Source organism: Pestalotiopsis fici, assembly GCF_000516985.1.
Source record: "Pestalotiopsis fici W106-1 unplaced genomic scaffold PFICI_Scf_6, whole genome shotgun sequence".
Lineage (NCBI taxonomy): Eukaryota > Fungi > Ascomycota > Sordariomycetes > Amphisphaeriales > Sporocadaceae > Pestalotiopsis > Pestalotiopsis fici.
Genome location: NW_006917096.1, coordinates 3,314,584 through 3,336,764, shown reverse-complemented (window position 1 = coordinate 3,336,764; position 22,181 = coordinate 3,314,584). Strand labels below are relative to the sequence as shown.

The 22,181-nt window shown below is 51.2% G+C and overlaps 5 protein-coding genes across 5 annotated transcripts; 3 read left to right on the top strand and 2 right to left on the bottom strand.

Moving 5' to 3' along the window:
- Window positions 1-1,865: 1,865 nt before the first annotated feature.
- Window positions 1,866-5,216, top strand: PFICI_09473 (Cutinase transcription factor 1 beta; the record flags this gene model as incomplete). Its single annotated transcript, XM_007838054.1, has 4 exons — window positions 1,866-2,182; window positions 2,580-2,833; window positions 3,023-3,552; window positions 3,606-5,216. 4 exons carry the CDS (start codon window positions 1,866-1,868, stop codon window positions 5,214-5,216), a joined length of 2,712 nt encoding a protein of 903 aa, XP_007836245.1.
- A 1,037-nt stretch (window positions 5,217-6,253) lies between these two features.
- On the top strand, window positions 6,254-6,889 carry PFICI_09472 (uncharacterized protein; the record flags this gene model as incomplete). Its single annotated transcript, XM_007838053.1, has 1 exon — window positions 6,254-6,889. The coding sequence occupies one exon, from the start codon at window positions 6,254-6,256 to the stop codon at window positions 6,887-6,889; it is 636 nt and encodes a 211-aa protein (XP_007836244.1).
- A 153-nt stretch (window positions 6,890-7,042) lies between these two features.
- Window positions 7,043-9,106, top strand: PFICI_09471 (uncharacterized protein; the record flags this gene model as incomplete). Its single annotated transcript, XM_007838052.1, has 3 exons — window positions 7,043-7,268; window positions 7,339-8,195; window positions 8,252-9,106. The coding sequence occupies 3 exons, from the start codon at window positions 7,043-7,045 to the stop codon at window positions 9,104-9,106; spliced, it is 1,938 nt and encodes a 645-aa protein (XP_007836243.1).
- Window positions 9,107-10,098: 992 nt separating this feature from the next.
- Window positions 10,099-11,061, bottom strand: PFICI_09470 (uncharacterized protein; the record flags this gene model as incomplete). Its single annotated transcript, XM_007838051.1, has 2 exons — window positions 10,099-10,951; window positions 11,036-11,061. 2 exons carry the CDS (start codon window positions 11,059-11,061, stop codon window positions 10,099-10,101), a joined length of 879 nt encoding a protein of 292 aa, XP_007836242.1.
- A 3,029-nt stretch (window positions 11,062-14,090) lies between these two features.
- On the bottom strand, window positions 14,091-16,260 carry PFICI_09469 (uncharacterized protein; the record flags this gene model as incomplete). The annotated part of the gene is made up of 3 exons (XM_007838050.1): window positions 14,091-14,844; window positions 14,981-15,343; window positions 15,401-16,260. The coding sequence occupies 3 exons, from the start codon at window positions 16,258-16,260 to the stop codon at window positions 14,091-14,093; spliced, it is 1,977 nt and encodes a 658-aa protein (XP_007836241.1).
- Window positions 16,261-22,181: the final 5,921 nt, after the last annotated feature.

Sequence of the window (22,181 nt, the reverse complement as noted above, 5' to 3'; positions counted from 1 at the left end):
GCAGACCCTCTCCATTGATAGCAAAGTGACATCAATTGCATTGACATTTTGACACTGAAGCTCGCTCGCCCTCTCGCCCTACAGAATCGCAAGTGTGTCGTGTTTCGGGCTTCGGAAAATAGCCGACACAAGAGGAACAATGCCGCTTCCCAGTGCCTTCCCTGTGCGCTAGTGTCATGTAGTGTAGGATACTGTCATGACCCAGAACTTCAAAGTGAGGGCTTCTCTAAAAGCAGCCCTGCAACTACATACCTACCTACCTTATTACGATACACATGTTATTTTCGCATGTAGTAGATAATTCTACGGAACACTGTTTAGAAGGCCCTGTCTAGCCTTGTTGAGACTTGACGCTGTCCTGCTAAAACTAAACGGTGCTCCGCTGGGACCTCACGAGTAGTGAGTGGCCCTATCATCCAGCGCTGTTTACTCGCAAGCAATTTTGGCTGAGCCAGCGTCTTAGCCCTCAGCACTGATTGGCCCCTCCGCAAATCCCCCTCCAGTGGAGTTGGCCGCTTCGTTCCATTGGAGAGGCGGAGCCGTCTGAACCTTTCCTGGGGTCGCCGCCCATCACAGGCTGGTGCAAAAGGGCAAGAGATCCGTGGGACCCCCCCAGGCTCAATTTTCCTATGGAGGCTGCTGACCTGGCATTTTACCTAACGGTGGAGCTCAAGCTTTTTGGTCCCCCAATTCAGCACAGGAAAGCTGAAAAAAATGAATAAAGCCATGTTTTCTGGAAACGTGAGAAATGGCTTCCATCGGCCATGTCCTACGCGGGCGCTGGACACGAGTGAGGTAAAAACAAGTCAGATGGCCATGAGTGAAGCATGCAAGCATGTGAGAGAAGGAAGCATACAAAGCAGCAAGGCGTGCGTTCTGCAGGGAGCAAGCAAGGTCGCCGCCGGTCGTTTTTCTCTCTTCTCTTACTCTCACCCACACAGCCCCTGTCTGATAACTGTTTTTCCTGGGGCTGCCAAGGCGACCAAGTGGGCACGCGATGTGAAAAAGATATGGGGACACGCATTCCAGTTTCGTAGTGGTAGCGTACAATAGTAGCAGTATCACAATACGACTAGGTTGGTAGGGTAAATCTCAACCACCAAGTCGCTACTGTCCCGTACGTACTACTATGTAGACGCACACTCCTCCCTCCCTTTTTCATTGGGCACATTGACGAGCCAAGCAACAGTCCAGGCACTGCAGACACACCCCTTGAATGCTTGTTCGAATATCATGTATGTAGTAGTTTAGGGACGGGATAGTCCATGTACTTTGTATGAACCAGACAGAGAAAGACAGACACGATCTGATCGCGTGGGTGATCATCTCCATGAAATATATTAGTAGTCCCTGGTCCCCCACCCACCCGCTTTCCGGACTGTTCGTCCGGGTTTCCTTTCATCCTTTTTTTCTTCTTCTTCTTCTTTGACGACGACGACTAGCTTGACGAACTGCTACTGCAATCCCAGGAATCCAATGCTCGATTTCGATATTCAAATCTCAAATGTGCGGGTGTCAAAAGAAGTTCAACAGTCCTCGACTAAGGCAGAGAGTTTTTAGCAGCAGCGGCCGAGTCATCACCGTTGGCCATCAGCGACTTATAGCGTGAACGCAGACGCTTGACGCAATAGCTGCCACCCAGCCAACTATATTATTACTTTTGCTCGAGTTTCCATCCACGACGACAAACCTTGGGACTACGAAGGCGAAAATACAATCCCAATTGACGAGTTGAGAGGCACATCTTTTTTCGCCTCCCTTGCTCCGTGGGATCACCTTGGAATTTCTTGACGGCCAAGAATCCTTGTCGTCTCTTTTCATCTTTTGCAAATCCCACTTATACATACACACACACAATACACGCAATGTCGCAAGAAAACCCCGACGTCCGCTCGCCCGAGCCGGCCAACGACGAATCAGCAACGGCGGCGGCTGACACCACAACCACGGTGCCCGCAGCAAGCCCAGAGGACAAGAGCAGTGCCAATGCAAACCCCAAGAAACGAACGGCATCGGAATCGGATCACAATGGCCCGCCCAAGATCACCAAGCGAAGAGCTGCCCGCGCCTGCGTGTCGTGTCGGGCCCGCAAAGTGCGCTGCGATGTGGTGGAAGGCGCTCCGTGCGGCAACTGCCGGTGGGATAACGTCGAATGCGTAGTCCAGGAGAGCCGCCGACGAAAGTAAGTTGTCTACTGGCTTATTTGCTCACGATCACGTCCACATCATTTATTCATATGCTGCTGCATGGTCGTGTGCCATTTTAGCAGCTGATGCTGTGTTCCCTGAGACCTGGTCTCACTTTGTGTTCTTGTCCCTTATTTTTACTTTGTCTTTTCACGCTTTAATGGCTGTCCCCTGCGCGAACCCGTTACACAGGCACAATTGCCCAGGGCCATTAAAATGCTTCTTCTTCTATAACCCCCCTCACCCAAAGAAACAAGAGGAGTTGCGTCATTACAAGTAAAGGATGTTTCTTTGGCTGTTTTTCCCACTACCCCAAATACACCCGTGGCACTTCTCCAAAAAAGATTACCCTTGAACTTGTTTTCGCCTAACCCGGTTTTGAATTGCTTGCAGGAAGAATCTCTTCGACCCCAACTCTGGTGCTCGCACCCATGCCCACCACAAAGCCGAGGCACACCACCACAAGACACAGCAGCACATTGCCAGCAACCCCGTCAACATCAGCCCGGCCACAGATCTGCGCCGGCCGAGCGAAATTTCCATTGCGACGACCACCGGCGATGACGCGACGAATGCGGTTAATGTCCAGCCCAGCCAATCTAACCTGTTAGACGCCGGTTTGGATGGTCACGTTCCGCACCTCATCTGTAAGCTTTCCCCAGAATTCCGCCCCTACCTAGTGATGTGGTGCCCCACGTCCCCTTTCACATGTCAACAATGTCAGCATCTCTCAATGAGCTGTCACCAAATGAGAAAATAATTTTTATGATTGTTTGCTCCGTCACTCTGATTGAAGCATGGACACTGACCTCGGGGTTTTACCTCACGTGCTACAGATCAGCAGCAGTCAGCCAGCATACAGCCAGACCCGTTGATGCTAGCCCAATTACAGGCCAGCAACAATGGGTCCAGATATCCAAACATTTGGCCTAATCTCGCCAATACTAACCAGGATGGCGCCGCTGCCTTTGGTCAGGCCAAGACTGCTCAGTTTCTCAGTTCGCTAGAAGACCCCGATGCTTCATCTCAGCTGCCTGCCTTCATTCGGCCTTTGCCGGCCAAGATTGCTAGCGAGGATGTGAGCTATTTGCACATGAAGGGAGCCCTGACACTCCCCAGTCTTCCGCTGCAGAACGCTCTGCTCCGGGCTTACGTTGAGTATGTTCACCCATACATGCCACTGCTCGAGTTGCATGACTTCTTGAGTGCCATAAACTCCGTGGATGGCCTGTGCGGGCAGATCAGCTTGTTCTTGTACCACGCTGTCATGTTTGCCGGTACTGCCTACGTGGATGTAAAAATTCTCAAGGAGGCAGGGTACGCCAACAGGAAAGCTGCCCGCAAGGCCTATTTCCAAAAGACAAGGGTAAGATATATACCGCTTTGAGACTCACATGTGGGCTATACTGACAGTACTAGCTTTTGTACGATTTTGACTATGAGAGCGATCGTCTCGTCCTTGTCCAATCGTTACTGCTCATGACATACTGGTATGAGACGCCAGATGACCAAAAGGATACATGGCATTGGATGGGCGTGGCTATATCGCTGGCTCACACCATTGGTCTCCACCGCAACCCTGCCAATACCAGCATGTCTCCGAGGAAACAAAAGCTCTGGAAGAGAATATGGTGGTCCTGCTTTATGCGTGATCGCTTGATTGCATTGGGCATGAGGAGACCGACGAGGATAAAGGACGAGGACTTTGATGTTCCAATGTTGGAAGAAGGCGATTTCGAGATTGGCCCACTCGCCGATGATGTGCAAGTCATCAACCACGACTGTACGCTTGTCCGGGACGTCTTGATGCAGCAGCAGCTTGCCTCCATGTGTGTGGCCAAGGCCAAGCTATGTCTCTGCATTAGCCAGATGCTCAAGGCCCAATATTCGGTACTTGTCAGAGATTCCGAGCGAGCCGAGAACACGACCAACAGCACCATGATGCTTCACCCTAAGAAACAAATCAACAACATGGAAAATGTCACCGATTGTGACATCTCACTCATGGCCTGGGTTGAGCAACTGCCTGCCTGCTGCCAGTATCGTGCGCTCACCCCCATGGATGTCAAGGACGGCTACAGGACGATTGCTGTGCAGCGAAACCTTCTACACATGGTCTACTATACTACCATCTCGGCTCTTCACCGGCCCCAATTCCTCCACGCATCGCCGATGCACGCTCCGACGACGTCGCGACAGGCTCAAGAAATGTCCCGCATGAAGGTCCGGGACGCCGCATCCCAGATCACGCGCATGGCTGCTGAAATGCACCAGCTGCGTTTGGAGAGGTATCTGCCGACGACGGGCGTGACGGTCATCCTTCCTGCAATGATTATTCACCTTCTCGAGATGAAGAACCCGCTCATCCATGCCCGTGACAAGGCAGTGCGCGGATTCAGGCAATGCATGAAGGTCATGGAGAAACTACGTGATATATACTCGGCTGCCGATTATGCGGTCGCCTTCCTGGACGCTGCCCTCCGCAAGGCAGCCATCGACATTCAGGCTTCCCACAACGCTGCCCGGATGAACACAGAATTCGAAAAGCCCACCCACCACAACAGCTTTTCGGCGCCGTCGTTTCCTGTCCCGGAAAAGATGGCTACTCCTCCGCCGGAGAATTTGCCCTATATGACGCAACCCGAGATTGACCGGGCCCAGCCAAAAGCTGCGTTTGTTGAGCCAATCCACATTGCGACCGGCAACACACCACCGCCGACGGAGAAGGAAGATGCTACCCCTACTGCGAGCGACTCGAGTGATGCTGGTGCCCCTGCGCCCATGGAACTGGACCTCGACTTCAACGCGAACCACCAAGACGAATTTGATTGGAACGCCTTAACTGGCACGAATATCGACTTTGATCAGTGGTTGCAATTCCCTGCCGAGGGAGGAAAGAAGAACAACAGTGCCGGTCTCGCGGCCAACGTTGCACTTCCGGTGACGAACAATATCGTGGAAAACAATGACAGTTTCATGAACATGTTGGTCGACACCGGAAATGGTTCAGGAGATATATTCGTTTCTTGATTTGGGACATACTTTTGGGAGTTGCTTTTTAATGCTGTATTTGAGATTTGGTGTCTCGGTTGGGTTGGATACTATACACGTGCTTGGTGGAATTTTCGCTAGGCGTTGCAGGTTTTTCAAAAGTTCATTTTCTATCGAGTCCCAGAGTTTGTGCCTTGCCCACACCAGAACTCTAATTCCAGTGAGGAGGCTGTGTTGGCAGAGGAGGCACAAGCATTGTATATACCCAAGTGGAGGATTGGCAGAAGACGTGATGGGAGCAACATGTGCTCATGTGTCTGCCTTTCTAATTTGATAACGTATTTATGCCTGTACGCTGATACATGACATACAATAAATTTACAATTTACAACATAAATCATGGCCTTTTGTTCAACGTCTGTCTTGTGGTTGCATGCATTGCACATGTGCTGATTTTATTCACCATATATGTCATAGAATGACTAGTAGGGGTACAGCCTTATTAGGGGCTGGGGCTGGTCATCTTGTTGATATGCACGGCATGTTCGCGCGATATGGACGCCACCCTTGATTGTCGGTCTTCTTATCTAAGGTTAGGATACAAATCGCATCATTCAATCTTCATTCCATTGTCTTTATCGCTATTTCATCGGCAACCACTCTATTCATTTCTATTGTTTATGATCACGCACTTCAGATGCTGACTTTGCTAAAAGCAATCCCCAGAGATTGGAAAGCTGCCCAATCACCTCGTCCAATGATAGGGCCAGGAAGCCGGGTCTGGCTCGCCATATAGGTTGGGCGTAAGCCGAGATGCAGAGCCATTCCTTGGGGGCTGCAGGTGATGTCTGATTGAAAAAGCCTTGTGTACTTTTTACACTTACCCCTCTTATCTTCAGCCGCTCTCTCAAATGGGGCATATTTTCCCTTTTCTTCTTCCTTGACATTGCTGGTCCGAGAGAACCTGACACTAGCAATCAATACTAGATTGTGCAAAGAACTCCTTCTTGAACCACAGCTTATTGAAGATATGTCGCCCAACATTCATTTGACGTTTGGCTAGCAATCGCTCAGTTATGGCTTCCTCGGCATCATCAGCTCCCGAGGCTGCTGACGACTCTCGCGCAAGGAAGTCGCGACGCCCGGCGCCGAGCGACTTTCACGTCGCCGTGTTTTGCGCTCTCCCCCTCGAGGCCGACGCCGCAGATGCCGTCTTTGACGAACATTGGGATGACTACCAGGACTCCCTGCCTAGTAAGGCTGCCGGCGATGTCAATGCCTACACGTTTGGCGTCATCGGTCGGCATCATGTCGTGCTGGTGCACTTGTCAGCCATGGGCAAAGTCCACTCTGCAGCTGCCGCCGCGCAGTGCCGGTCCTCGTTCCCTAACATTGAGCTTGCGCTCATTGTAGGAGTTTGCGGCGTAACGCCGTATACGCCAGAAAAGGAGGAGATTGTGCTCGGCGATGTCATTATCAGCGACGGTGTGGTGCAATACGATCTCGGCCGGCAGTTGCCCACTCGTTTTGTCCGCAAGGACACCATTCATGATGTTCTGGGTCGGCCAAATGTACAGATACGGTCTTTGCTGGCAAAGCTGAGAGTTCTACGGGTGCGCGAGGACTTGGACAATAAGGCGGCTTACTACCTCGAACTACTCCAGGAACAATCAAGGCTGCTGGCCCAATACCCAGGAGTTGAGCACGACTGACTGTTTGACTCGAGATATCGACATCTTGACGAAACAGGCGTCTGCGACAAAGTCGGGTGTAGCGGTTCACTGATCATTCGTCATCGTCTTGAACCTGCCCTGGAGCACCGTCCCGCTGCGCACGTCGGACTAATTGCGTCGGGCGATACAGTCATGAAATCTGGCGAAATGCGCGACACCATTGCAAAGCAGGAGAAAGTGATTGCTTTCGAAATGGAGAGCGCGGGCGTGTGGGACAATTTTCCCTGCGTTGTCATCAAAGGCGCTTGTGATTATGCCGATAGCCACAAGTCGAAGCGGTGGCAAAGATATGCAGCTGCCACGGCTGCAGCCTATATGAAGGCTTTCTTGGACTACTGGGCCCCTTCGTCAAAAGCAGGTACGTGTTCATTACTACCAAGATGCACTTCTAGCAATCAGAATAGAGAGTTAACTCACCTCCTCTCTAGTCTGGTGTCACAAACATCACTGCACTGAAAGCTTGCTATACCGCGAGCAAGAATCAGAACAACTGGCTCGCATTATGGATACCCGACTTCTTGAAGGTTTTGATCGTGTACAGAGTCATGTAGCGAGCAGTATGCAAAATATCGCAACATCCATATCGAAGACTTTGGTAGCTGCGAATGATTCTCACAACCTGGGCCAGATTGTAAGGGCTGAACTCAAGCGGCAACTCACACCTTTCTCGGACAATTTTAGTCGGTCCTCTGGGGCAATAGACGGGATTGCGACCCATATTTCCAAGCAGGCGCACGAAGAAAACATTTTTGAGCCCTCGAACCATGCAAAGACCCGAACCAGTCCATCGCATAGTCCCGCGAGTAGCCCCGGACCTGGTGTCTCTTCCACGGACTCACCACAAGAGTCTATGACCCGCCATGGAACGTCTCTTGTCCTGTCTCATTCATCCAATCGTACACTGGCAAAGCCCCAAGTTGTGCCTTTGCTCTCTACATTCAATTACATTAGAACTCCAATTGGAGTCTTGGTCATCAAGGTTACCTCTTACCGCATCCGCAACAGCGTACCAAGGCAGGACGAAAAGTACTTCCGAATCACACTCACCTTTATACCAAAAAAACAGCTCTGCTTACAGGGACTCTCCATTGCATATTCGTCCGGTCCTGACAACGCGGGTTACTATGACATTCTCCCACGTATTCAATTATTCTCGATTATCCCGGATGATTCTCCCCTTTACGATATACTTTATGACGATGACCTTGCCGCTTTTATGGAAATGCTCCAAGATCGGCGCTTGAGTCTCAGAGACAGAGATGGAAATGGCCTCAATGTTTTTTTCGTAAGTTGTGATTCTTTGCTCTTTGTGTCATGACCTCAAGCTCAGTGACTACCCAGTTGTCAGTCGCTTTGGGGGCACCATCTATTTCCCGATATCTCCTCCATGAAAGTGGCTATAGAATGCTACTAGATGACGTGGATGAGATTCCATTCAATCACCTTGCCAGGTGGGTGTTATACCCGAAAAAGCTTGATCAAATTGAAGAACTGCTACCTTCAATTCGAGACTGCGTCGATGCGCCACACCCAACTTCGCCAGGACTGATGTTTTGCTGGACCAATCTCTACGAAAATATTTGTCAAGGATTCGCTTTCCAGGATGCGGTTCGGGTTTTTCAATTGTTCTTGAGATATGGTGCAGTTTTTCGATCATTCGGGTGGGAGAGAACTGAAAATATGGCAGAGCACGAGACTCTCCTCAGGCTTTATCTGGATATCGGAGGAGATCCAAATATTCGCGAAGAAGAGGGGTGGTCCCCCCTTGCACTCGCCTTATACTTTATATACGACTTCAAACGTCTCGAGACCTCGGACCAAGAACTTCCAGACCGTCAAATGTCAGGTGAAGCGATTCCACTCAACACGAAGTCGAAGAGCCAAGATCATCAAAGATGCATAAATCTCCTTACATCATTGATCTCTGCTGGCGCAGATATCCACGAATCTGCAACTGGTGATCGAATTCTCATGCTTTGCGAGATAGCCGACGACTACGAGATCTATGATATATGGGAGAAGGCACTGTGCGAGTGTGGATTCAATGAAGATGATGTTTGGCAAGAGTCTATGCGAAGGAAACGGGAAATGAACAGATTGGAGGGAGCTACACGCACGGGTGTTGATGTTCGAGTGCTGGATGAGCAATCCTCGGGACTGAGATTCAGGGGCAGGAGGAATGATTCAGGCTCTTAACCGTGATATTCCCAAGCGAAGAAAGCATTCCAGATTGGGGTTATCTCACATCGCCCACTAGTTGCTGGTAGAGCTCTTAGTATTTACCAATATCGATGAGCTACAGTACAAATGTCGCACAATGGGCCTCACAATGTCAAAAACAGGCGCCTGCTGCTGCTGTGGTGTGAGACTAATACGTAGGTGAATTTGATATCTACTAAACAGTAAAGTATATCTCATGTACTTGCACAAGAGGCTCTGACGGTGAGGACCATCGGGATGCCTTTACGAACAGTGTGTAACAATGACTATTATGGAATTCAGCCATCTTGTCTGTTGCTTGGCCCTTGCCTAGATCCGCCTGATCTTGCAGGTGCACTCAACAAATCACCCACAACTTCATGATGATGCATACTTGATAACAATCGTTGTATGTCCGTTTCGCACCAAGTCTCCATGGCCTTTAAGTATGTACCGAGACGAACCATCACTATTTGCAGGCAACGCTGCAATACGTTGCGTGGGAGTTTTGCTTCCGTCATTCGACCCTTACAGGACGCTTGTGCCAAATTCAAAGGTAACATCACCATAATGTGCCCCAAATTTTCACCGTGCATCATGCGTATAACCAGCTGGATGTGCCTAATGGAAACCCGCCGAGTTTTGAGCCACAGCTTCAGAGATTCCTCTCTTCCAGCTCTGATTTCCAGCACTGAATAGCAAGGCCAGATATCCGTGTAACGACGCCGCCCATGAAGAAATAGAGCCTTACAGCCCTAAAGACTGCATCAAATGTGACAATACAGCCTGCCCGGATGTACAATTGGCATATAGAACAGGCCGTCTTTGTGCCATTTTTGCAGCACGACGGAGATGGCCCGCGCAATCTCCAAATATGTTTATACCAAGTGACAAGAATGGTTTCAAGAGACTGTCCATGGGCTATGACCAATGCCAACTTTCGTATGCACTCGGGTTCAATTCATCGCATGTGGCACGAGGCTTCAAAATCACGCCGCCGAACCGCCATCGCTGATATCGTCTGCCATCTCCACATCAGCCCCTTGCCCGGCCACTGAACCGCTGTCACCGGTTGCGCCAGCGGCTGCCTTCTTTTCCTTGTCCTTGGCCCTGCGCTTGAGCTTCTTTTCCCGGTTCAGGCGCTGCTTCTTGGCCTTGAGGTGCTCCTCCTTGCTCTCGAGGAACTTGCGCGCGGCCTCGGCCTTTTCCTTTTCTGCCTTGGCGCGCGTCCGGAGGACGATTCTGCGCTTCTTGCCGGGCCGCCTCTTCTTTTTGGCGTCTGCATCATCTGCTGTAGCCGTCACGGCGGACGACGATCCGTCTGTCAACGGCTTGCCGCTGACGCTGATGCGCAACACCCGCCACGGCCTCTCCAGGCCCCAACGTCTGCGCCCCGCGTCGGCGAGGAGATGGTCCGAGGAGACGGCAGAGTACCTGAGCTTCTCGAGCGTCGCGGCGTCGGGCGCCTCGGCGATGTAATACGCGTCCGGCCGCCTTGGCATGACGAACCCACCGGCACCGAGAGCGCCGGGCTTGTCCTCATTTTGCTGAATGACGACGGTATGGCTAGGTGCCTCGTCGCGGAAAAGGCGAAACTCAAAGGCGAGCTCATCAGGCTCCTCTTCCCCATCCTCGGCAGCAGCAGCTTCGCCAATAACTTGCCCTGACGACCCCTTTACAGGCTCAGTGGGCGCAGTAATGTCAAAGTCAAGCAGGCCGGAAAGCTGCGCATTGAGTCGTCGACGCAGCTCCTTTTCCGCATCCTCATCTAGACTGACCTCGGCATCCGAGGGTGCGTCTCCATCATTACCAACATCATTAAACAACTCGTCACGCCGGACCCTGGTACATGATAGACGTCAGCCAACAATTTTTTTTTGTCTTGGTCATTCTAAGTTTTCTCGGGATCGGCGCAAAAAGACTGACCGCTTCGAGTCTGGGACCTCGAACATGGTTTAGTGTATAGATTGTTTGTGGTCCAAAAAAAGAGGCGCCGCACTGCACCAAGAGAAACAAAAGTCCAAAAACTGGGATTCAATGGGCTGTTTTGCAATGTCCTTTTGCTGTAGCTAGAGCTGTTTAGGGAATGAGCTCATTCAATATTTCATGGGACTGTCTTGCATTCCAAGAAGGCTAGAATGTTGATGATTGGGGGGGTCTTTTTGCGCTGTTTTGGGAACGAGTAATTTTGCGCGGCGCCGCATCCAATGTGACGCTGGACAGAATATCGTGATGTGATGGCGCTGCGAGGACGAGGGTCGGGAAATTTGCTTTGTAAAAGGTCTGATGATGTCTCTGGCAGCTGTCAGAGCGAAACGCCAAATCTCGGTTTTGCTGATAAGAATTGCTGAAGAGAGCAAACCTGGACTGGCGGCCAGCTGGCGCGTTCAATCGCAATAAGCGGCTCAACTAATAAGAAAGGTACCGTACGACGCACCGGACTTCCCGTTGATGGGGCCCCTCTTCTCCCCCTCCATCCACTAACCCTACCGGTAGTGCACTGACAAAAGACGCCAGCCAACAGCGGATGGGGCGGGTAATTCCAGGCCACTGGGAGGGGATCAGCAAATGGCATTTCCCCATTCAACACCCATGACCCAAAACTCTAGTCAAAGTTGCGAAATTGAGATGTCGACTTGCTTGCTGCTGCTCATCTATTGCTGTATCTGCGTATGTGTGTTTTTCTTGTTGCTGTGTATGGGCTCTCTTTTTTTCTTTCCCTATATCCCAGTAGCTAGCTGGACCGATCAGCCGCGTGATCAAATGATCATCCATCCAGCTTTCTTGTTTGCCATGTTTCCTCCACCCCCCATCTTTCCCTCTCTCTCTCAACCCAAACCCCTGCAACGAGATGTGGGAATCGGGACCGGTGCAAATGTCATTCCCTCTTTTGCCTTCTTTCCCCTGATGAGGCTTTTGGGGCTCCTTGTCTTTGTTGGGGCCTTGCACATACGTATTGCCTAGCTAGTAGTATTGCCAGTAGTGTAGCGTACTTGATACGGGACCGTAGATCAAATAGTAATCATAATAATAGCGAAGCGGGTTCTTCTCAATCCGAAATTCCCAAATACCAAGGTACTTCTAGAAGTTGAATTGAGAATTCCCTTACCCCCATTGGAAGAACGTGGCAGTAGTCAGGGATCGTCACAGCTCTAGCCTCTCTTTTCTCTCTCATTTGAATAACGTTGAGGCATGTTAAGGCAGAATAACCTTTTTTCCCTTTTTCACTTTTCCTCCTTTGCCCTCTCTTTTCTCCTTCTTCCAATTCCTTTGCTCTTGTGATTATACTTTATTCATCACTGAGGAAAAAAAAACAAGAAACCCCGATTCCTCTTCAATTGCCGCTCCAGCCGTCAAAGTTCTTTGGTTTCTTAGAAGAACGTAATCGATTCAACCAACCTACGTTAGGGGCCTCACTAAAGAGGAAAGAGTCAACTCGTCCCGACGCCCGTCCGATGTTTCTGCTGTTTCATCAGTATTGAGCCGCACCGCACATGATATCCACACATTTGGATATATTTCTTGGCTCGGGTTTTTTCCTTCTTCCTTTTTTCTGTCTCTTGTCGACTTTAAAACCGAAAAAAAAGAAAATGCCCCGGGACAGACGCCAAAAATTGGTGGGAAACCAAGGAGAACCCTCGACTTTCACTCAACCTCCCACATACAATATAAGTCGAGAGAGAAAAGGACGTCTTGGGCCCCGTATCCTGCGGCCCGCCGACTTGCTAGTGCTGCATCAAACCGAAGCCGCCGCCGCCGCCGCCGATGCTTTCTTTTTTTATCCTCTTCAGCTTGCAGATTACACACGTATCAAACATTCAAATCTCTTGCTTACTTGCCAAAAAAGAAAAAGAAAATTTCTCCGCCTGCACAACATTGCGGGATATTGAACCTGGTTCCCTGTCCCGACACCAATTCTCGAGGATCCTCAATAGTTACACAGAGGCGGGAATCGCGTTTAAACGGCATCAGACGCCGCCTCTCGAACGAGCCGCTGCCGCCCAACAACAAACCCTCCTTTACTTCTTCTTCTTTCTCTTTCTCTTGGTATTCTTCAACATCTTTACACAAGAGCCTGGGCTCTAATCATGCGGCTAACACGACTATACACATATTATAACATCACAACCATTCAGACAGCCACGACCATGGTCCTTGGCAGATGAGCACGAAAGAATACTGGCAATAATGGATAATTCCCATGTTGGACTTGATATTTTTTTTGTTCGAGCTTGCTCACTTTGGCCCAGCTCGCCGGTTCTTCCCTATTTGCGATTAAGATCGACAAATGCCTAGCTACCACATCCTACAAGCTATATATGCTATACTGTCGTCTGATATGCAGATATATATCGACGCGGAAAAAAAAAAGATAATATGCGAAAAACTACACAAAGAAAAAGAGAAAATGAATTTTCCACCGGAAGAAAACCCAGGAAATCTCCAAAGTATACAGACTACTCCATCAAACGCCAAAACCCCTATCGCTTTGATGTTGTTGCGCGTCGCGCCCTTTTCGAGAGAGATCGGGGCGATGGGAAAATAAAACAAAATCGGCCCAGAAGTGTTTGCTGTGATGCGGTTCAAGCACTTTCGAATGCTGGGGAGGTTGTAGAAGGGAATATCCAGCGGCCGCATCAACAACACCCTCTTTTGTCCTCCCTGGACCACGAACCGGAGATACGATTCACAAAAGCCTGTTGCTTCCTTTATTTGTGGGCATTCCCTGGTTTCTTGAACGAGGGTTTCTCGTTCAAGAAACCACCGGACTCGGAGTCCAGAATTCCGTGGCCCTTCCGTTCTTGGCCTGCGGTCCTGAATCAATTATAGTACAAGTATGTTGGCAGGCCCCCCCTGTGAGCCATGCCTCTAGCCGATACCAGAGTATTGGTATTTGATGACGGCCAGGTTATTTGTTGTTTATTAATGAGCCGTACTCTGTTCGAGTATGCGACGAGTTTATTGCAACAGCTGCTGCTTCTCATGTCGGGCTCCAGCTGTAGTGGTTCAGCTGACCACCGTACGAGGACTGCGCTTGGTTCGGATCCGTCTTGAGCGGAGGCATTGCGTGCCCAGTCTTGTATTGATCCGAGTACGCATAAGGTCTGCTGTCCGTATTGTGGTACGAATGCACCGTGGCGTTGGGTTCACTGGCAGTGGTTGTCCACGTCGTGGTTGGAGGGTAGTACTCGCGCGAGGGAGGCTGGGCGTGTCCGCCAGCCGAACCGCTGTCGCCGGCATTGTATGATGACGAAGTCAAGTCGCCAGGGGTATGGTGATTCACAGACACGTACGACGAGCCATAGCGGTATTCGGAAGCATCGTTGTTCGTCAGCGAGCTACCGCTGTGGACGGATTGGTGTGTGGAATGTCTAGGGCTCTTTGCCGGCCTGGCACTGTCGACATAACGGGGCACGCTCAAGCTGTTGTCCGAGCCGGTGCTCATGGCGGTCGCGGGAATCGAAAGCTGCGGCGGCGCTGTCGTGTTTCCGACATATGCATACTGCGTCCGGATTGCGGGCTGTTGCTCGCTGGCTACCATGGAGACCTGGACCGGGGGCATGGTCGCTTGCAGAGGCAGATCCTGAGGCTCGGTCGAGTACGTTTGCGCTCCCGAAATTGGCAACTTCTGGTAGGCCTCGGCCGAGAGGCTGGTTGGTGCGTATGCTGCCGTCGCTGACTGAGGCATCTGAGAAACGGGAAGCTGACTAGCCGGGTTCCAAGAGGGATATGAGCTATTGACGGTTAGTGAATACGTTCCAGTGCCCCTTTGTTTGATTGCAGAAGGTCAGGGAAGAAGTAGGTATGGAAGATGCTTGAGGTCGGTCGTTGGGACATGCCCTCGACCTTGAGCACGGAGAGCACACGTACTTTGATCTCATTGTCACAGGAGTCCCTGGCAACTTTGTCGCGTTAAACGTGAATGCAGTTCGCGGCAGTTCCAGGTTCAATCCCCTCAGCTTGTTATCCTGGGGCTTGACACTCAGAGGCCCGGCAACGATTCCCAACCCCGTCTCGACGAGAGCCTGTCCTCGTGATCCAGCGCTTGATCCCAGAAGTGGGATCTCCTTGCGAGCCTGGAAATTTCTCGGGCTCCTCCCTCGCACAACGATGGGAGCTGTCGTAGCTTCCGTCAGCACAACCTTGCTTCCATCGCTCAGTGTTCCCATAACCTTCAGGTGCACTACAAAGTGCTGTTGAAGCTCCTTGCGTCTTCCATTGTTGGCAGTGGCACTATGTCATCAAGGTTAGCAGCAAGCACTTTGAGTACTCGTCTTTCGAGTAACTCACATTCGGAACTGCAGACGCCGCCAGCCAATGGGATAGACCGCATACTCGCCATCTGTCTCAGTACCGTCATCCTGGAAAGGAATCAATGGCAAAGAAGGCGGCTCCTGGTCGGGTCCTTGAGGCAGCTCTGGCGCATTTGGTGGCGGCGTCTTCCATGGGATGACAATAAGTCGGACATTGTGTCCGTCAACCGACTCGATGGCTGATACTGTCACTTCAGTGTTGCTCACTGGGACCTGTTCCCCCGTCTCTGCACGCAGAATTGACAACTGGCCTCGCGGCGTGATCAGCGATCCACTGATCTGAAAGAGATTCCGGCGGTAGCAGGTAAGTTCTGGCTGCATAGTGGCCCCATCATTAGTGTTTGCTGGCATTTCCGAGAGGAAGAACATCCCGTGCAATTGTGCCGAGAGCTCGAGCTGCTGCATTCGTCCATGCTGGTCAACGATTGTGTGCTTGTCCTGGACGCGACGGAAAGAGAGCAGCTTGTGGTCGTGGTTGACGGTGAGTTTTGAGCCGTCATCTCTGAGGTCCTGGACGATCTCCTGGTATGGTGGGTGCTCGCTCTCATCATAGGAGCGCTTCAGGTTTGGATAACTGTGGTGTTGCGTCAACGAGTGATGCTGCTGTTGCTGCTGCTGCCGGTGAAAGGCGTCCGTATCTCCTTGAGAGTACCTGGGGTAGGTGAATGGGTGGTCGATGCTGGTCCTTGTCCGGCCAGCGCTGTGCTGAGGCGGTGCCGCTGAAGAATGCGGAAGCGCCGAGTCTACATGATGAGGGAAGCGAGTCGACAGTGGTACTGTTGAGCCGGCATAACTCGACCAGAGACCACCATGCGCCGGCTCCTTCAGGTCTGCCATGGTCGCCGTTAACGTCGCTGTGGCGGACATGGGAGCATACTATTTCCAAAAGGGGCTCCGGAAAATCCTGAAAGAAAGAGGTGATCGAGAGGTTGTCCTCCTACAGGAGAAAGGCTGTCTTTGTTGACCTGGAGGATGGCAAAGTGTTGTCCTTTTCAAGATTCAACCGAAACACCCTTCTTGCGTTGGTTCGTCGATCCGATCCAAGAGGAGGACAGTTGGAGAGGATTACGCAAGAGAGGGCGAGTCAGGGGAGAGAATGAAAATCAAAGGTGAGGTTGAAGGTTGTGCATGTACTTTATGGAGGTGAGGGTGAAGGAGGCTAACGCTAGATATGAACGAGCGGCTAGGAAGGGGGAGGGTGGGCGTGTGGGCGTGTGCCGTAATAGTCACAACGGCTCTCACTCTCTCTGTCTGTGCCCGGCTGTCTGTCTGTCTGGCTGGCTGTCTGGCTGTTGTACAATATTGCTGGGTCCCACGTCGAGGATGGATGTATAACGTCCCGGGGGGTGGTTCGGCGAAAGGTTGCGAGAAATCCAATAGCCCAGGGCCGTTCTGCTAGGTCCAGGTTTCCAGTGAGAAAGAAAGTGTCTCTATCTGGGTTCTGGGTCTAAAAAGCGACTACCGCGTGGTGAGTGCCAGCTTTTTGACCACAGTGCATGCGTGCAACCAGACTGGGAAGGAGACGGAGGCGAGCAGATGATCTGGCAAGGGCACCGGGATGGTACACGGCTTGTATCGTTTCTCGGCACCTCGATATCTCAGTACGACGTTAAAGATCTTGCGAGCCTTTGGTAGGTACCCTTCCGCCTGGAACGCCAAGGGAGTGGGTGAAGAAGGTGACTTGGGATTCAGGTAGACGCTGTGGTTGTGGGATGCTGCTACTAATTGCAACCGCTGCTTGCTCAAAATAATTACGTATGCCGTTGGTCCTTTGGTAGTATGTATTGTTGGTTCTTTAATGCGATCTTGTGGCCGGCGTGCAGCAGCAGATGCGTTGAAATTTATTGCAGCAGTAGCAACTTACAAATGGTTGCAGGCGATCTCGACTTATTATTTCTTTTCAAGCCTTTCCCCCGTTGACGACATGGGACGAGAAGTGTACACATGTATCATCCATGGCTAATCCACCCATATGAGCTGCTAACCTCTGGTCGTCTTCTTCTTCTTCTCTCTGCCGGCCGCCGGACCAGGGTAGGCAAGAAGGGGAAGGGGAGGGGACTTGCACAGAAGTACAGTACCTGGGTACCTAGTTCGAGTAAAAGAGGAGGAGAAACAAAAAAAAATAATTCAGCAGCGACTGCAGGACCAGGCCAAACTGCGTTACATGACTATAGGGTATGGTAAGGTAAAGAGACAGTGGGGGAATGTACGTAGTGTAGGGGAGGAGGGGACGAGGAGGAGGAGGAGCACAGGCAAAACAAACTACTTACGGCAAAGGTTCATTCACTCACTACCTTACCTACGTTCTAAACACATGTGGGTGGTGAGGGACGAAGTACATAGAAGGCAGGTAGGGGTCAGATGGGAGACATGGGTCTTTCAGAATGGAGGGACGGGGCCATCGAGCGATTGAACCTGGAGTTGTTCACAGATGGGGTCCGCAAGAGGAGTCGTCCATACTACTATGTCTGTCGTCGGCCAGGGCAAGGACAAAGGTAAGAAGTAGGACCACCCTCTTTCCCTTGGCCCCCCTCCCTTCCTTAATGCCAGGCCCTGGCCCCCAACCCTTGAGCTCTGATTAGTTAGCTAAATGCTCCGACGGTGGAGGTCCCGCAATTATTCCAGAAAAGCCGTTGGGCACAGGCGCCGATGAAGAGAGAGAAAGAGAGAGATACATAGAGAGAAGGCGGAAATAGGGTGTGTAAGTGGTGTGTACTATGTATGGCGCGAGCAAGGATTCAACGGCGGGTGGAGGGAATCGGTTGACGAGATTGCCCACGGACTAGGGTCAGGGGTCTACCGGCGGGGACCCAGTAAGCTCGCTTCGAGAGCAGACCAGAGCACAGGTCGCAGAGGCAGACTGGCAGACCGGAAGACAGGCGCTTTGCTAGTTAGCAACTTGTACCGAAGGGCGTTCGGGGAGCGGTAGTAGATCCTAGTTTTTTTTTTCTTCTCAAAGTAGCCACTATTTTATGAGAAGAGGTGTGTATTTTCTTTCTTCTAAATTTTCCCAATCTCTGTGAACGACCTGTCAATGCTGATGGATCTTGTGGCTACCGCGCCGCAGCAACAGTCGGTAATTAGAGACCAAAACCGGGTAGACGTTGGCATTAAGACCGCTATAATGGAACAAAGAGCTTGGGAAAGAAAGCATGGCCTCCTACTTCCTCCTCGATGCTGGAGCGAGCGAGCGAGGAGCCATGAGAGCGAGCTCGTCTAGCACGGCCAAGTCGATTAGACATCCTGTACGTAATCAACAAATAAATGTGAATGCACAACTGCCCTGTACGGACGGTGGGTAAAGACTTATGTTGGCGACAATACTGAGTATGGCGTAGGTAAGAGTTATCCATGGGTAATCATGCGTCATCGCGCCAAAGGCTTCTGACTGGACTGATCAGGCAACTGTAGCGTATCGGCAAAAGGGTGAGAGCGCTTGACTGAGCTGCAGGCCCGATAGCAGAGCCACTCCCCCAGTTTCTATATCACATTCCCCATTTGGGTCAAGGTGCCTGAATCTAGATCCACAAGCGAGTGCTCGAAGCGCCACACGCCCATCGCAAATCGTAGGGCTTGGTCAGGCATATCGAGGACCAAGAATGCTCGCACTCGAGTGGCTGGACTTTGTTCGGAGCACACAAGCAGCTCTTCTTAGGTATGGTTGGTGTATATGCATCGATTCGATACAGCAGCCACAACGGTTGCCAAGACCCCGGCTTGCTTATTGCCTGATTGGATGCGCAAGTAGGTAGTACATACGTCCAGGTCTGCCCGCAACGGCACGTCAGCAATAGTCACAACTCTGTGTAGCCCTGTGCAATGACCGAGTGGGCTATAGGATTTGTTCATTCCGAGAGTCAGAAAGGAAGCCTCCTAAATCTCGGTCGAGCTCCGTAAGGACAATTTCCCAAGTCGATCGTCGAAGCCGGCGGCGGTCGACCACGGAAATAGACGTAGCAATGATTAAAATAGCATCTGCCTTGACGCGGCATGATGCAAATTCATATTGAACATGGCCCTGCACACCCACCTTCTCCCAAAGGTGTGCATCACGTCCGCCGGAAGCCGGATGACCTTCAGTCAAGAGTCCTGGCCTCGTGGCAGTCTCCACGGAGCTTATTTTTGTGACGCAAAACATTCATGCACACTTGCACAATTCTTTTTTCCCTTGGGAAAAATATCATAATTGATGGACAACCAGGAGAATAGTGATAGACCAAGTAGTGATGAATAGTCGTATGATATTTTCTTGAGGAGCTGTTTAAGCTCACACTACACCCCACCCAATACGTGGGCCTGACCGGGGCGACTGGTCAGGGGCGTTGGATGCCGGATATTTTCTGCCTCGACGAAGATCATCTGGGGTCATCGCTGCGGTGCGCACGGTGGGTTCAACCGTTCACGGCAGTCAGGAGTCGAAGAGTCCCCTGATTCTACAGGTTCGAACTGGTGTGGCATGATTGGCTCAAATGTCGATAGCGTCCAAAAGGAGTCGATGATTTTCTGCACGTCTTCCTTGCTGATGTCAGTCTCGCATTCACAACAGGGCATATGGGACAGGGCGGGATGCGGGAAGGATCCGTTCTAGACCTGGCTTGACCATGATGGCATTGGCACCAACACCTTCTGTCTGGCAAAGAAATGCGCAAAGCGATTAATAGCGCATGTGTAAGCCAGCATAAAGTATTGGGCAAGAATTTCTTCTTTACCTGGTTCTACGGCGAGCAAACCCACATGAGTAGCACCTCATCTCATGTTGAACATCGCCAGCCACGGCCGAATGACGAGTGCGGGTATTTGTTGATATGTGGCCTACAGTAAAGTCGTGTCCAGTAGGGATAAAGACCGAGACGCAAGCCGAAATGAAATCAAGCTCTTCCATGGCCATATAGTACCTGAGTTAAGGCTATATGTGGTTGGCTGTTATACCTCAAACCACATACTAGCCCCTGCCATTACTGAGCAACCTTGCCCTTCTGGAGCGCCAAGTGCTCGATATCACTCGTGTCGAGAAATCTTCTCAAATTGGAATGCCTGCTTTTGCTCGTGTGCAACCACACAGAAGAAGGATCCTGAGCAAAAGGCTATACGTATCTGCATCGCGGCACTCCGGCAAGCGAGCTAGTGTCGTGATGCCTTGGATTAGTTCGGCAGCAAGGTTGAATTTGTGATCGATACCATTTTGCTGGAAACTCAGGCTATACTGAGTCATGACCAGTCGGTGGGCTATAGAAGCCTCATTTCCGCATCTTACAGTTGCAAAGCATGTGAAGACGAAACCCATGTCTTTATTATGACGTTTGGGCAAAGGGGAGATCTCGGGCAAGGCCCTACAGAGCAAGGTACCTGAGATCCGCGGCAGATTGCTGTGTTCCTAGAATTATGTCCCCGAGCGTTGATGAGGCTCCGAAGGGTCGGAAACAAACCGATCCGCCGTTGAAACGCGCGGCTGGAGATGCTCTGGGATGTCAAGAACAATGAAAAAAGGACCTGACAAGAAACAGACCTCAATGTCGTGGCTGACTCTCTGTGCGTGTGGCAGCAAGAAGCAAATTCGAGTGAACCCTGCCTTCGCTACCACCTCTGGAATGTCCAAACCGTTTTTCCTAATGAGCGTCTCATCGATATTTTACTCATCAATGACAAAGAATGCTGATCTGGTACGGGCTTGTCCTTATTGTCCCACAACGGCGTCTTAGATCAGGAACTTGCAGGCCCCCCACAGGAGGCTCTAACCCACTTCGAGATATCGTCTCCGGCCGGGAGACTCGATTTCGTACGAAGACCGTTGTCCATGCTTAGAGGCGCAACTCGATCGAGCAACGGCCACCTTGACCGAGCCAGAACCAGTAAGGCTCTGCTGAATGATCCTGTTGCAAACCAGAAAATATATCAGGGATCCTTAACCAGTATGTGAGGCGGCGGCGAATGATGGGAGTGTCGAGACTCGAGGCCTGTTCCCCTTCACGACTTGCATTCCAGAAAAGTACTTGGGAGACTGCGATCATCCCTTCGTTCGTCCCGCAATGGTTTCGTCTTATCGCCAAATGGCGGCTACATGTGAGAGAAGGTTCACTCAATGAGGGGACGAATGCAGGCCTCGATCAGTCAGTGCGCGTCAACTACTAGTCGCAAATGCTGTGCGAGGTCGGCAATCGAGGAAAGTCTTCCATAGTAAAAGCGTGGCAGATGGTTTGCAATTTCCACAGTCGCGATATGTGAATCGTGGCTTTCGAATTCCAGGCCCTGATTTCCGAACGCTAGGTGGTAGATGTTCCGCGACCCTACTATGGGTCAGGGGGCGACCAGGGCCCAAGGTAAGCCTTGTCCCCTTAGGGCTCCGCTTGAGGCTCGGTTACAACAGAAGCCCGCTAGCAAACGAGATGGGATCATGGTTCAAGAGCGAGGTTTGGGGGTCGGCGCCACCTGAAGCTCTACCTGAGCAAACCCTGAGCCCTGAGGCAAGGCGATTGATTGCGGACGATTGTCGATCGAGCTTGCCTGCCTTTGCCTGCCTGATGCCCGCCTGCTTGCTTGCTGAAGTGATATGGAGTGCTGAGCAAGGCCTAGTGGTGACAATTCCCAAGATGCAGATGCCGAACTCTTCTCGGTTCGCTGGTGGTGTTACTTCAGTCACAAGGCGCTGTCCAGAAGTAGAAGCAGCCAGTCTGTATGGAGAAAGCAGGCTGCCAGTGACTCTGCAGCAGCGGACAGTCACAGATGGAACCTGCAGCAACATCTGCAAAGTAGGTATGTAC